Raw genomic sequence first — 16297 nt, 5'->3', positions numbered from 1 at the left:
GGATTTTAGTCTTGCTACCAAGACTATAATTAAATAAAGGTTAAATAAAAATAAATAAATAAAAAATACCAGTTACAGTATTGTATCCTCTTTCTCATAGGACAGTTTTTAACCCTACAACAGAGGGGTGTATTCACTAGGAACCAAACGGAAGAAAATGGGTTGAAACAGGAAGGGATTAACCTGAACTTGTCTAAAAAGGAAAGCTAGTTTTTGTTGCAAAAAGTGTTCCATTGAAAATACTTTTGCTTCGGTTTTCTGCAGTGTGCATGAATTAATAGACCCCATATCTTTGGGGGTATTTTAGGCTAAACTATAAGCTCTAACTGCTAGAGGAACTGTGATTGTATGCTTGTATTCCCTTCACACGACCAAATCTATGGGAGTATTCATTGTTCAATATAGTCCCCCGGCCTTGTGTATTTTGATATTTAACCGTCACATTGACACGAGAATGTCCTCCTCTGCCATGTTTGCTTACTCTGTAATTCAGAATCGGCCACAAAGTCTATCATGAATTTATTTTCATCCCTAAAAGTCTAAGAAAGGATCACCTCCTTTCAGAGTTCATTCCATCGCTGCCACATTGAAAACCGCTAATCCCCTGTAGGTAAGCTTAACAGAATATACAGTATCTCAGTATTAGAAGAGAGAGAGAGAGATAGAGAGAGAGATAGAGAGAGAGAGAGAGAGAGAGAGAGAGAGAGAGAGAGAGAGAGAGAGAGAGAGAGAGAGAGAGATCACTTCTCAGTCCTCATCGTTCTTGTTTCCTGGTGTTGTTTTCCATTGGCTGTGACATCGTAACTTAGCTACAGTAGCTGAGCATCCAGCTATGGATGGAGGTTGGAGTAGTTAGAGGAGAGACAGGAGACACCATGAGGCTAGCCGGGTTCCACATCTGTGCTGTCTTGCCAACTCCTATGGTCATTGCCAGCCAAAGGAGTTAGCAAGACAGCTCAAACAGAGCTGGAACCAGGCTAGCCTCAGGGTGTCTCCTGCCTCTCCTCTAACTGCTAGCACGAAACCCGTTGCAGCCTGGGAAGAGTTCATCCCTGGAGAAGCATCACTCAGGTTCAGCCTACTGAAGTGTAACCCCCCCCCCCCCCCCCCGAGTTCCACCTCCAACTCAGGGGATAATCATAATCCCAATATTGGATACGGAGCACAACGCAGGCTTCCTCAACAAACCTGGTCTCAAATGACAGCCTATTCCCAATGGGCCCTGGTCAAAAGTAGCACCCTATATAGTGAATAGGGTGCCAATTGGGACACACCTCTAGAATCAACCTAATGTGACCTATTCTTGTTTGCGTGAACCTTGAACTGTAATTTGTAAAGTCGCTGTGTTTTTGTGTTGCCGACTACGCCACCATTATTTATAACATAGTAAATTGCAGATTTAGAGATTAGCAGAGCTGGTGATGAGAATTAATCTCTGTGTCATTGCTTATTCAGCTATACCACCTCGTCTCGCCTCTTCTCCTCCCTTCTTCCCTTCCTTCTCTTCACGACCCACCACATGCTCTTGATGAGGAAAATAATGGCCATGCATTTCCCAACTAATGCCCTCCAAGAAATCTAGTCTAAAATGGTGGATTATGAATGATGTAAAGACTGATGGTGGACATATACATGGAACATGGTTTCCTCAGAAAGAGAGAGAGAGGGGGAGAGAGGGGGAGAGAGAGAGAGAGAGATGCTGAGCAGTGTTCGTTCTGTGGTATTGTTTTTACCCTGTAGACACCCTGACTGACACAAAAAAAGGCCATAGGAAGATAGGAAGCCACTGAGCCAATAGCCTTCACAGGACCTGAGGCTAATACTGGATATGTGGCCGACAGTTCAATTCACCCCATAACTTTGTCCCACTAGGAGATACTGTATATATTGGGTTGTATCCCAAATGGCACCCTATTCCCTGTGTAGTGCACTACTTCGGTCAAAAGTAGTGCACTAAATAGGGAATACAAAGTAGTGCACTAAATAGGAAATTGTTTGCCATTTGGGACGCACAATTGTCTCCACAGTCTGGCACATCCCCAGCTGATATATTCAAAATGAAGACATTTTAATAACCTTTTACTGCAGTGGGCTATGTCAGGGTCACAAATAGTAGTTCTTGGTAGTCTTAAACAAAAGTATACACCTCATACACATGGTTATGGACTTTAAAAAGAGAAGACACATGTACCATGTCATATATAGAGTTTAAATATATTACATTTTGAGTTTGCGTCACAGTATTACACTTTATATACATCGCAGAAGACTGAAATATAACAAAAAACGTTTTCATAAAAACACCAGAAATGTAAAAAAAATAAAAATGAAATGATGAAAAATATGAATAGCGTTCCACCCATGAGGCCACTAGGTCATTTGACTGCAGGAAAGAGCTACACCTGTTCTAAAATGCACATCTGTTAGTAAAGAGCACATCAGTAATCAGATCAGAACAGATGATGGCATAGTTATTGCTAGTGCTGTAGCTGCAGGAGAAAAAGACTAGTGCTTACAAAGCTGGGTTTTAGTAGCCTACATTCATCTATTACGTGGCCTTGTGGAAAATAGTAGTGACATTATTAAATCATTGTGAATTATTTAAAGCAAGGCAGTCAAATTATTTCATCAATGTTAAATTTGTATTCAACTCATTGTAAAACCAAACATATTTTACATACACAATATAGTAGCCTAGCTAGGGTTGCAAAGCTACCAGTAATTTACTAAAGTTACTGGAATCTTCAATAAATTTGATAATTAACAGAAAATCTATAGCAATCTATCATAACTTTGGTTTTTAAAAAACATATTCATACATAATATTGTTTTTGTTATATCTGTGTCCATATTGCTCATGAGTGTCTTGTAGATAGAACATATGGTTCAAGAGAAAATAGCCTAGTTAATGGGAAAAGTATCTAATCAACAATTACATTATTTTCAATTAACTCTGCAACTCGTCTAACTATTGAATTTTTTCACAATGGCCAACAGTTTGACGCCAAATATTGACAACAAATACATATTGACATAGTAAAATAAATAAAAGTGTGAAAGAAAATAGAGATATTTCATGCTGAAACCATCATATTAAACATCATATTAAACACCAATGGTATTCACTAAGTTCATGGTTTATATTTAGGATAATGTTTTACAGCTTTGTCATTAAATGTTTTAAAATCATCTTATTGAATTATTTCATATATTTTACATGTGGTAAGGCCAGAGAGAGGGCCAGCGATAACTACAGACACCTGTGATACCAAAAATGGCCACTAGATGTATTGTGATAGATTACATACAATTATTGAAAGATAGCAAAATTCAGGTAGTTTACTGGTAGACTTCAAACGTTTCCAGTTATATACCCACCCTTTGCCACCCTAAGCCTAGCGAGCAGTGAAAACAGCATACAGTAGAGCTAGCTACTGGAATTCATGGAAGTAAATGGATTCATGGAAATATAAATAATATGCAGTACGTTACTTACATACTCCAACTGAACTTGTGATTCCAGGAAGCCCACTAAGACGATTGTGTGAAGGATCCCAAAAGCCCAGTATAATTCTGCAGCTTTACGGCAGGTCTTCACAGCGATCCCAGCTCTTTTGTTCTGAGCCATCATTGACTGAGCACCAGTCTGTCTGTGGAGAGTTAAACTCTGGAGATCTTGGCTGAATATGCTCCGACTGCCAGTCAATTAAGGATAAAGAATAACAGAGATGGTTCTAAACAGCTGTGGGCCTACGGAACAAACTAGAGAATATACTGTAGCCATAGTAACAAAGCTTTCATAGATGTTAATTCACACTTTGTGGGTCAATGTTCTGCTGTTTGTCACAAATGTATGAAGATATACTAAACATTAAACACATACAGTAACACAGGATATGAATAGAGGAATGAACCCCTTTCAACAACAAGTTGTGTCTGTCGATGCTCAAAGACCTATCAATCGGGACATTGGGTTTAGAGTGTGTATTGTGGTAACTACACTGTAGTGGTACAGTGATATTCCTGTCTAGGAAGTAGACCATGATCCTTTGTGGTGTTGTGTTATTATGTGTTAACCTTATGTTGATTTGTGCCCTACACCAGCATAGAGTGTAAATGGCCAAGCCCTGGGTGGTTACCCAGAAGTAGAGGACCCATATGTCAGGCCCTGAATACCCCTCTCAGACAGGACCACCCACAGGGTGGCTGGAGCACTGGGACACACAGGCAGCACACACACATACAGTACATACAGAGACTTGCACAAGTATGAACACACACTCACATACACATCAATATATACAGTATATGAGAGAGAGAGACAGTGAGAGAGAGAGAGAGAGAGAGAGAGAGGAGAGAGAGAGAGAGAGAGAGAGAGAGAGAGAGAGAGAGAGAGTGAGAGTGTAGACAGAGTTCTCTCCCTGGTCTGAAATGTGCCTTGACAGAAACTCGGTCTGAGTGCAAGACAGACAGCCTGCATGGTGCCTGGGGTACACTTTCATCCACAGCATAGGAGGGGAGGAGAGGAGAGAGGACATCCCAGGAGGGGAAGGAATATGATAATGGGAGGAGAATGGAGATGAGAGAGGGGGAGGTGAGAGGATGTGAGAAGAGAGGGAGTGAGTAGAGGAGGAGATGATGGGAGGAGAGAGGATAAGATAGGAGAGAGAGGAGGAGTTGGGAGAGGAGGATGGGAGACGTAGATGAGAGGAGATGGGAGGAGAGGAGAGGATAGAAGAGATGAGATGAAGAGGATATAGGAGTCTGGAGGAGCGGACAGCAGAGGAGAGAAGTGTAGAAGAGAGAAAAGAGGAGGAGAGGATGGTGCTGCAGAGCAAAGATTCTCAGTAAACCTCATCAGGAACCACCAGGAGCAAGTCTAATTAAAAAACACAATGACCCCTAATTCTCCAAGCCCTGGAATATATGAATATTCTATCTATTATTATTATTATCCAAGTCGTTCAACGCTACTGTTTCCATTCAACTTATGTTATTCAGATGTATACAGGACGAATGTTTAAGCTATAATGATGACTTTTAAAGAATACGTGATTTGTGTCTGTGGTTGTTCTTTGGTATGGGCATAATCACTTTCAGATACCTGGGTTTTGCTTAGGTCTGTCGTGACCAATATGATGTGGCTGTCAGGTGTGTGCGTACTGGTGGAGAAGTCAGGTGCAGGAGAGCAGAGAGTTGTGAACAGGCGCACACTTTATTGAGGCAGGAGAAACCCACAGACGGACGCAACTGCGTCAAAACCTCCAGCCAAAAGGCAAAAGTGCAAAACGCGCAAAACAGTCACAATAATATATGTTTAACAATAAACATCTTCGTGAACAACACGGTATAATCAAACCAGTATGGCGCGTCAACAATAAACACGTAACACAAACAATTTCACACAAAGACATGAGGGGGAACAGAGGAATAAATACATGCAGTGTGATAGGGGAATGAAAACCAGGTGTGCAGGGAACAAGACAAAACAAATGGATCAATGAAAAATGGAGCAGCAGGTGACGTCGACCGCCGAACGCCGCCCGAACAAGGAGAGGAGCCGACTTCAGCTGAAGTCGTGACGGTGGCATATAACTACAATGGTTAAATGTCATTCTTTTCTATTCTGATGAGAACGTATTGCAAGTGAACAGCGCTTCGAATGTACTATAAAGGCAGCTATATATTTTTGTTGTAGATCAGAGAATATTTCTCCCTCCATACCTCAACATCCAGCTCAGTCTTGCATTCATTTCAAACCTCATCAGCATCTAGCGACGGTGATAACCGAAGCACCTGCCTTCTGATCGTCATTAGTATTTTCCTATAAGCATATAGCCTGGTTAAAATGGACTAAAGCTGTGAAACAGTGGTGAGCGTGATTCAGTCGGTTTTATCCAGGCTAGTATGCATGTATATGCAACTTTATCAATATGTAGTCTATTTCAGTACAGTATGTTGCATCTCAAGTAGGGAATATTTCTGTTTCCTTCTGGCTGTTTCTCACCCGGTGTGCCAAAAATATCAGAGGCCAGAACGAGTTGTGTAACATTGATTTGAAATTCAGTCTAGTGAGCTGCTTCAGCTCTGCCCTGTGTGTGTTCTGAGATTCCCGCTGATAGATACGCGAGGGACTATTGGTTATCTGTGGAAGAAGAGGAAAACACATCTCCCATCTCACCAGTGCAAGCATTCACCCAAAGCTTACATATACTCACCCACTACACTTAATTTCAATTTACTATGCTCCTTCAGGCTTTATTGAATCTGTACTCCCCTGTCAACCACATAGTGGCGGATCCTCCTCGAAAATTAGAAATGTGAAGGGAGGAAAAAAAGTATATTTTTGTGCAAAAATCTGTTTGTAAGCGACATAATCCTATAATACATTTTTCAGTGAGTGAACACGTGACTAGTCACGTTGAAGTGTGTCTGGTCTGGTTATTGCGAAATGAGAGCGAGAGAGAGGTTGTGCTAAATTGAGTTGGTGCCAAGTGAGAAAGTTTAAGTACGCGACACAATATCCAAATAGATTTGGAAAATCCAAGCAGGTTGGGACCCTCTTAGCAGTAGCGTAGAGGTATATAATATTCTTACCACTGGCTTATGGAGCCTCTCACTGAGCTGAACTCCTACTAGGCATGGGCTGCTTCTCTCTCTCTCTCTAACCATTCCTCTCAGTCTTTCTCCCCCCATTTCTCTTTGTCTCTCTCCCTCTCTATCTACCTCTATCTCTCTCTGTTCCTCTCTCAGTGTGGGCATACAGGAAGCAATTACTTAGTGAACCTCATTGTTTGTCGTTGGCCCGGTATGGTGGCTCCCGAGTGGCGCGCTGGTCTAAGGCACTGCATCTCAGTGCTAGAAGCATCACTACAGACACCCTGGTTTGATTCCAGGCTGTATCACAACTGGATGTGATTGGGAGTCGCATAGGGCGGTGCTCTATGTCATGGACGTTGTTGTAAGAATTGGACCAAAATGCAGTGTGGTTTAGGTTCATCATCTTTAATATTATTTTATATTTTTCTTATAAACTCAGCAAAAAAAGAAACGTACCATTTTCAGGTCCCTGTCTTTCAAAGATAATTCGTAAAAATCCAAATAACTTCACAGATCTTCATTGTAAAGGGTTTAAACACTGTTTCTCATGATTGTTCAATGAACCATAAACAATTAATGAACATGCACCTGTGGAACGGTCGTTAAGACACTAACAGCTTACAGACGGTAGGCAATTAAGGTCACAGTTATGAAAACTTAGGACACTAAAGAGGCCTTTCTTCTAACTCTGAAAAACACCAAAAGAAAGATGCCCAGGGTCCCTGCTCATCTGCGTGAACGTGCCGTAGGCATGCTGCAAGGAGGCATGAGGACTGCAGATGTGGCCAGGGAAATACATTGCAATGTCCGTACTGTGAGACGCCTAAGACAGCGCTACAGGGAGACAGGACGGACAGCTGATCGTCCTCGCAGTGGCAGACTACGTGTAATAACACCTGCACAGGATCGGTACATCTGAACATCACACCTGCGGGACAGGTACAGCATGGCAACAACAACTGCCTGAGTTACACCAGGAACTCATAATCCCTCTATCAGTGCTCAGACTGTCCGCAATAGGCTGAGAGAGGCTAGACTGGGGGCTGTAGGCCTGTCGTAAGGCAGGTCCTCACCAGACAACAACGTCGCCTATGGGCATAAACCCACCGTTGCTGGACCAGACAGGACTGGCAAAAAGTGCTCTTCACTGACGAGTCACGGTTTTGTCTCACCAGGGGTGATGGTCGGATTCGCGTTTGTCGTCGAAGGAATGAGCATTACACCGAGGCCTGTACTCTGGAGCGGGATCGATTTGGGGGTGGAGGGCGGTGTGTCACAGCATCATCAGACTGATCTTGTTGTCATTACAGGCAATCTCAACACTGTGCGTTACAGGGAAGACATCCTCCTCCCTCATGTGGTACCCTTCCTGCAGGCTCATCCTGACATAGCCCTCCAGCATGACAATGCCACCAGCCATACTGCTAGTTCTGTGTGTGATTTCCTGCAAGACAGGAATGTCAATGTTCTGCCATGGCCAGCAAAGAGCCCGGATCTCAATCCCATTGAGCATGTCTGGGACCTGTTGGATTGGAGGGTGAGGGCTAGAGCCATTCCCCCCAGAAATGTCTGGGAACTTGTAGGTGCCTTGGTGGAAGAGTGAGGTAACATCTCACAGCAAGGCGATGCACTGCAGTACTTAATGCAGCTGGTGGCCACACCAGATACTGTATGTTACTTTTGATTTTGTCCCCCCCTTTATTCCATTTCTGTTAGTCACATGTCTGTGGAACTTGTTCAGTTTATGTCTCAGTTGTTGAATCTTGTTATGTTCCTAGAAATATGTACACATTTTAAGTTTGCTGAAAATAAATGGAGTTGACAGTGAGAGGACGTTTCTTTTTTTGCTGAGTTTATATATATTTTTTATTTCACCTTTATTTAACTAGGCAAGTCAGTTAAGAACAAACTCTTATTTACAATGACGGCCTCTCCCCCACTCTTCACCCTCCCTTCCTTCCTCCCTCCCTCATATGATCCTATCACAGGCCCAGACAAAGATGCCTGTTAGATGGGGGTCTTACATTTGCTGTGGATTACATATAGATGATGGATCTCCCCCAGTGCTCCAGCCCTCCAGCCCTCCCTCCTTAACTCCTTCCCACCCTCCTTTCCTCCCCTTACAGTAGCTGGCTGGAGGTGCAGCAGAAATTAAATGTCATTACAAGGTCACTCAGAGCCTTGTGGTACACTGCTGCAGTGGGGGGGCAGAGTATGTTATCCTGCAGCCTTATCATTGTTTGCACCATGCACTAGCCAGCTGAGCTAACCATACAGGACTACCTCTAGATCCCGTATGGAGGGGAACACACACAGGAACCTCAATGCACCTCACCATGGCTTCAGGGCTGTTCAGCAGGTGCAGTCCTATACTGTACATGTACGCTTTACAGCTGGCAGAGACTGGCTGGAACACACAGGAAACCACTGACGTTATACTGACCAGTCTGTCTGTCTGTATGGATGTCACTCATCCCTCACGCCCAGTGGGCTCACATCGCCGCCAACAACAGAAGGAAAGAAGGGAAATTTGTCGACTTGTGGGCCAACCAATCAGCTACACCCACTGGGATGTGGGCAAACCCCATAATATAAAAAACGGAGAGGAATGTGTATCCATGAACCAGCACAGGTCTGGTCCAATGTCTCAAAAAACAAGTCATCATATGTGAGACCAAAAGTCAAACAGGCTCAGGCCTGTTTGACAAGCCAGCCAAGCTTCGCAAACATCAAGAGGGTTGTAATGGAGACGTTTGTGAGAAAATCTGTTAAATCATTGTAAAGAATACTACGTGGATAATCAGCTAAATGTATCTGGTCTCATAACAAAATTAAGGCTGTTGGATGAAAATATGAGTTATTTTTGCCTTTTGTTTCTGTGATTCTATGCCCATCATTCCTTAGTAAAAGCTTTATAATAAGCCTCATGATTAATTTGTCTACATTTTTCATTGACTAAGTGGTGGCCTTTGTCCCCTTTTTTTCTGTCATAAAATATTTCTGTTGAGTGTGTGTAAGCGACAGCCTGCAGACTGCACATCAACAGCATCTCACACACTTCTATTGCCGTTGCATAGAAAAAGACACTAGGACCATTGTATTCTATCAGAAGCGTTCAACCTTTGCCCACATATGAAAGCAGCATACCTTGCCTCTTCCACTGAATCAGAGTTCAGTCATTTTTTTTCCTTTTACCTCTGCATTGTCAAAGTTGTCTACACACAGGTCCAATTGTGCTTGTCCAGCACGGTCGAAACTGGCGTCTGTGACTTACGTAATCCTAGCTGTCTGCCTTGTTTTGTGCTGTTTTATAGGACAGGGTGAGAAAGGAAAAATAACTAATCCCTCAGAAATAAAATGAGGGATTCCAGAAATCCAACCGATAGCTCTGCAACTTCCGTATCAGCTTGATGAAGTGCTAGAGTTTTGTACAGGGTCAACAAACTGCTAGAAACAACTAGTGTGCTAGAAAACTCCCCGGAAACTTCCCAGTTTATTCACTGATCTGTTTTATTTTTTCGCTTCATACATTGAGTATAAATGGAGTTACAAATATTTTACCACTACCATATCCATATAAGGAAGTACCTCAGTTGCCATTACCGTTTGACTCGTTCTATGTGGTCATACTGATGCTAAAGTGTTCTCTCTTTTTTACTGTGTGACATCTCTGCTGCCCTCTCCCTGTCAACAAGATCACTGTCACTAAGAGGGAGGGAGGGAGGGAGGGAGGGGGAGGGAGGGAGGGAGGGAGGGAGGGAGGGAGGGAGGGAGGGAGGGAGGGAGGGAGGGAGGGAGAAAGAAAGAAAGAAAGGGAATGGGAGAAAGAGAAAGGGTGAGAACGAGGAAGGTAGAGATATAGAGGGAGAGAGAAAGAGAGGGACAGGATATGAATGAATCAGCAAAGCCTGTGTCTTAGCTGGTAGTGCTAGCCCTCCCTCCCTCCATCTCTCTCTCTCTCTCTCTCTCTCTCTCTCTCTCTCCATCTCTCTCTCTCTCTCTCTCCATCTCTCTTTCTCTCTCTCTCTCTCTCCCTCCATCTCTCTCTCTCTCTCTCTCTCTCTCTCTCTCTCTCTCTCTCTCTCTCTCTCCCTCCATCTCTCTTTCTCTCTCTCTCTCTCTCTCTCTCTCCCTCCATCTCTCTCTCTCTCCCTCCATCTCTCTCTCCCTCTCTCCCTCCAGACAGATATATTAATAAAGTACACTGAGTACAGCACTGGCCTGGCTAGATCTCGTAAGCACAAGCAGGACCATGGAAAAGTTTCAGTCAGCACATCTCCTACACAAAGCAGGCTTTTCAGCCTCATTCCCCTGATACAACTGGTCCACAGATGGAGACTCAGAGAAGGATACGTGTTTTCTCAACGGCGCTCGTCCTCAAGTGACTGTATGGCTGGTTGTTTGTGTCAGTTAAGTGCAATACTGTTTAAGTCTGTGTAAAATGTATTTCACTACATCTAAAACGGTGAATATACAGTACAGAGTGTACAAATCATTACGAACACCTTCAAAATATTGAGTTGCACCCCCAGTTTGCTCTCAGAACAGCCTCAATTCGTCGGGCATGAACTCCACAGGGTGTCGAAAGCGTTCCAAAGTTGTGCCAAGTTGTCTGGATGTCCATTGGGTGGTGGGATGTCCATTTGGGATGTCCATTTCCCTTGATACACATGGGAAACTGTTGAGCGTGAAAAATCCTGCAGCGTTGCAGTTCTTGACACAAACCAGTGCACCTGGCACCTACAACCATTCCCTGGTCAAAGGCAATTACATGTTTTGTCTTGCCCATTCACCCTCTGAGTGGCAAACATACACAATCCATATCTGAATTGTCTCAAGGCTTAAAAATCCTTCTTTTAACTTGTCTCCTCCTTTTCATCTACGCTTATTGAAGTGGATTTAACAAGTGACATCAATAGACATCAGTCAGACAGACAGTATCAGCAGCCCCAAGCAGCACCAGCAACAGCAGCTGAGACAGACCATGTTCCATGTCTCCTGTCTGTCCTGTCTGTCCTGTCTGTCCTAACTGTCTGCCTGAGGGGCTGAAGGAGCTGCTACAGGATATGAACAGGAAACTCAAGCAGCCGTGTGGCTCACTGTACTCTACTGCTGGGTCCCGCTGTCTTAAACTGTCTGTGTCCCAAATGGCACCCTAGTCCCTTTATGGTGTGCTATGGAAAAGGGGGACAATTCAGACATGCACATCTGGGCAGCCTGAATGTTAGCTATAGATATGCAGATAGATCCTAATGCAGTCACTTGGGGGAAATCTTGGTTACTCACATTCATAAATGATTTCAAATGATTTCATATTCATTTGCACTTTAGGAAAATGTTCACTACATTGTCCTACTGTATCTTTTCAGTGCAGGAGAACTCTGGTGCTCGTGGCCTTAAATGTTCAATCAATCAACCAAATGTATTTTATAAAGCCCTTTTTACACCAGCAGTTGTGCTTTACAGATACCAAGCCTAAAACCACAAAGAGCAACCAATGCAGATGCAGAAGCACAGTGGTTAGAACAACTCTCTAGTAGGCTGGAAGCTAGGAAGAATCCTAGAGAGGAACCAGGCTCCGAGAGGCCAGTCCTCTTCTGGTTGTGCCCAGTGGAGGGTACATGTGGCCGGTGGAGGGTACATGTGCCCGGTGGAGGGTACATGTGGCCGGTGGAGGGTACATGTGGCCGGTGGATGGTACATGTGGCCGGTGGATGGTACATGTGGCCGGTGGAGGGTACATGTGGCCGGTGGAGGGTACATGTGGCCGGTGGATGGTACATGTGGCCGGTGGAGGGTACATGTGGCCGGTGGAGGGTACATGTGGCCATTAAGGCTACAGTAGATGACCAGCAGGGTCAAATAAAGACAGACAGTTGTGCTTCATACTGAACAGGATTTTGTTAATGCTAACATTCTTCTAACGTTGCCTCGACCTTTGTGTCTTCCAGGCAGACCAGGGAACAGGAGACACCCCCGGACTTCTTCTACTTCTCTGATCTGGAGAGACACAACGCTGAGATCGCTGCCTTTCATTTGGACAGGTGTGTGTGTGTGTGTGTGTGTCTGTGTGTGTGTCAGTGTGTACATTATGTGTGGAGTTGGAGACATTTCCGGCATGACTAACACACACCACAAATGTTTTTTTGTTTTTTTGTTTTTTTGGGGGGGGGGGCAGATCAGCTTTAATACTACAGATAGATTGTGGGTTTGTCAATGTAATTATCTGAATCATTTCCAATCCCCCACATATATTTTTTTATATATTTTCCTTTATTATTTTCCCCTAACCCTACCACCTCTTCACTAATTGGAGTAAACTAATGGACAACAACACTTAGGCTTCTACTTCCTGCTTATACATACTATAAACATTTTATGGACATGGTATATTTTACATAAGTTATCTTTTATTTATTTTTATCCCACCCTACCAACAACTCCTCCCATCTATCTTTAAAAACCATCCAGTATTGACTTCTACTTGAAATGTTTCACAAAAGTTCTGAACCTTTCTATTCTCATAGTTTGCACTGATTTTAAATTAAAGATGAAAACCTTTACAAAAGTACTATTATTTTATTGATCGACTGACCATGACTTTTCAATTCACCCAGCAGTGCTATTTGCAAAGATAGCTTTAATTAAATGCTGTGATGTTTCAGCCATTCCTGAACCTGCGACCAAAAACAATCTTCATATGGACAGTACCAAAACAAGTGATCTAATGACTCTGTCTGTCACAGCAAAATCTGCACAGCTGGGATGGTTGTATCCCCCATATATATAACATTCTATTGGTTGCAAGAATTTTGTATCATAATTTATATTTAAAAGCTCTATGTTTTGAATCCAGCGTTGTTTTGTGTAGCAGTTCATAAACCATGTGCCATGGAATCGGTTCATCAAAAATCTCTTCGCAACTATTTTGCAACCTGTATGGCACAGGTGTCCATTTTTTGGTCCTTAAATGGAACTGGTTTACTTTTTACATTTTTTTTTACCAATTTTGGTCTTTAATAATAGGGATAGGCGTCCCGTTAACGGGACAGTTGTAAATCATTTAGCGCCTTGTGTCACGATCGCAGATTTTAGAGAAACAACAAATGTCGGTACTAATAAGTGTCTTATATCGGCTGAAAGCTTCAATTCTTGTTAATATAACTGCACTGTTCAATTTACAGTAGCTATTTTCTGCAAAAAATGCCATGCTATTGTTTGATGAGAGCTCCTAACAACAAAACATTTTTTTCACCGCGATAGGTTTGATAAATTCACCTCTGAAGGTGAAATGTGTACATTCTGAAATCTTGCTCTGATTTATCATCCAAAGGCTCCCAGAGATAATATGAAGTGTCGGTTTGTTAGATAAAAACCTTTTTCATATGCTAAAAAGGTCCATATAGCATGCACGATCGATTTTGTATTTCCACTCGTTCAATTTGCAAAGAAAGGAATCTGTGAAAATCTCACCCTAAACGTTGTTTCAACCAGTCAAATCACATTTGCATGTATTCCTCAGAGATCCTAGAATGTAATCAGACTTCATTATATCATTAGGGGTGTAGTATATCCTATAGGACACCAAATTTGGTCAGAGAGCGACGCCTTCATGGCACGCCGATGACGCGGCCGGTCTTCACTTGATCGCCTGGAACTTTGTCAAAAAAGCTCCAATCGGGGTCACACAGGCTAGCTAGATAGCCAATGAGCTACGGCAGTGTTGGGAAACCCCGTATATGTCGCAAAGTGTCACTGCTAACCTTGTGAGACAGCAAACCTTTTCCTTTTGGACAACAATTATAAGAATACGGAGAGTTATGAAGTTATGTTGAACTTATAAATGTTGAACTTATAAAATGGCTACTAATACTGGAAAAGCTAAATCAAAGTCCAAGTATACAGATTTGATGATATTCTTGCAGAAAAATGTAATGTAAATATGAATGTCTCCTTCACGATTTGCCCAAATGTACCTGGGTGACTTCACACTAAAAGTAATGTGGTTTGCTCATACTTCAAGTTATCCATCTGAAACCTTTCACATACACTGCTCCCATCTTGTGGACACCATCAGAATTACAACCAGAGTGATGGCTAGATTTGGGGCCTTTCTGTTGCATTTCAAAGATGAAAAAAAAAGGTTGGTTTTGTCTTTGTCTTTTCTTCTACCAGATCTATTGTGTTATATTCTCCTACATTCAATTATCATTTCCACAAACTTCAAAGTGTTTCCTTTCAAATGGTACGAAGAATACGCATATCCTTGCTTCAGGGCCTGAGCTAGAGGCAGTTAGATTTGGGTATGTCATTTTAGGCGAAAATTGAAAAAAAGGGGGCTATTCCTATAATGCATACCTCGATTGTTTATACACAGCAGGCATCACACATGCTTAGCAGGTATTCTGTGACTGTGTTTTCACACTCTCTGCAATCCAATACAAACACACACACACACACATGCATAGACTTTTACACAACTCCAAAAAATGTCTATGTGGAATCAAAACAGAGACAGACATGTCTCTGGTTTTTTAAGGAAATTTGAGTTTTCTTCCAACAAGTCTGCCAGTTTTAAGCTGTGATAACTGTAGTAGTAAGTTATCAGCTCTTCCATTCATCATTATACTATGGTATACATAATGGTATGGTCCAATATATAATGGTCTGGTCCAATACATAATGATATGGTCCAATACATAATGGTATGGTCCAATATATAATGGTCTGGTCCAATACATAATGATATGGTCCAATACATAATGGTATGGTCCAATATATAATGGTCTGGTCCAATACATAATGGTATGGTCCAATACATAATGGTCTGGTCCAATACATAATGGTATGGTCCAATATATAATGGTCTGGCCCAATACATAATGGTCTGGTCCAATACATAATGGTATGGTCCAATACATAATGGTCTGGCCCAATACATAATGGAATGGCCCAATACATAATGGTATGGTCCAATACATAATGGTCTGGTCCAATACATAATAGTCTGGTCCAATATGTAATGGTCTGGTCCAATACATAATGGTCTGGTCCAATACATTAGGGTCTGGTCCAATACATAATGGTATGGTCCAATACGTAATAGTCTGGTCCAATATGTAATGGTCTGGTCCAATACATAATGGTCTGGTCCAATACATAAGGGTATGGTCCAATATGTAATGGTCTGGTCCAATACATAAGGGTATGGTCCAATACATAAGGGTCTGATCCAATACATAAGGGTCTGGTCCAATACATAATGGTATGGTCCAATACGTAATAGTCTGGTCCAATATGTAATGGTCTGGTCCAATATGTAATGGTCTGGTCCAATGTATAATGGTCTGGTCCAAGTTTGGGTTAGAGTTAGCTTCTTGCATTAGATAACACTTACTGATGAATGGAATAATGTCAGGACCTGTTCTAACCACCACAGTGAGTCTACATTCTCTATGTCATCCTTATCAGACCAGGTGTAAGAACATCAACACTTATCAACCCTAAGGTTACACACACACACACACACACACACACACACACACACACACACACACACACACACACACACACACACACACACACACACACGAGAGAGAGACACACAGCCCAGTGGAATGCCAAGCCAGGGCCAAAGGCATGTGTTTGTGTGGGCACAGTGAGCTGAGGAGAGGAAACCAAGGGACATGCCAATGCT

General features: G+C 42.6%; 1 protein-coding gene across 1 annotated transcript in view; it reads left to right on the top strand.

Annotated features, from left to right (window-relative positions):
* Positions 1-16297, top strand: part of LOC106598296 (extracellular serine/threonine protein kinase FAM20C) — a 65265-nt gene that overhangs the window by 32363 nt on the left and 16605 nt on the right. Inside the window, exon 4 of the mRNA XM_045719963.2 lies at positions 12552-12644. Coding sequence (XP_045575919.2) covers positions 12552-12644 — 93 coding nt within the window. The remainder of the gene's footprint in view (positions 1-12551; positions 12645-16297) is intronic.

Source organism: Salmo salar, chromosome 06 (genome assembly GCF_965601325.2).
Source record: "Salmo salar chromosome 06, fSalSal1, whole genome shotgun sequence".
In the NCBI taxonomy this organism is placed as follows: Eukaryota; Metazoa; Chordata; class Actinopteri; order Salmoniformes; family Salmonidae; genus Salmo; species Salmo salar.
Note: the sequence above shows the minus strand (reverse complement) of the source record. Positions and strands in the feature narration are given on the sequence as shown.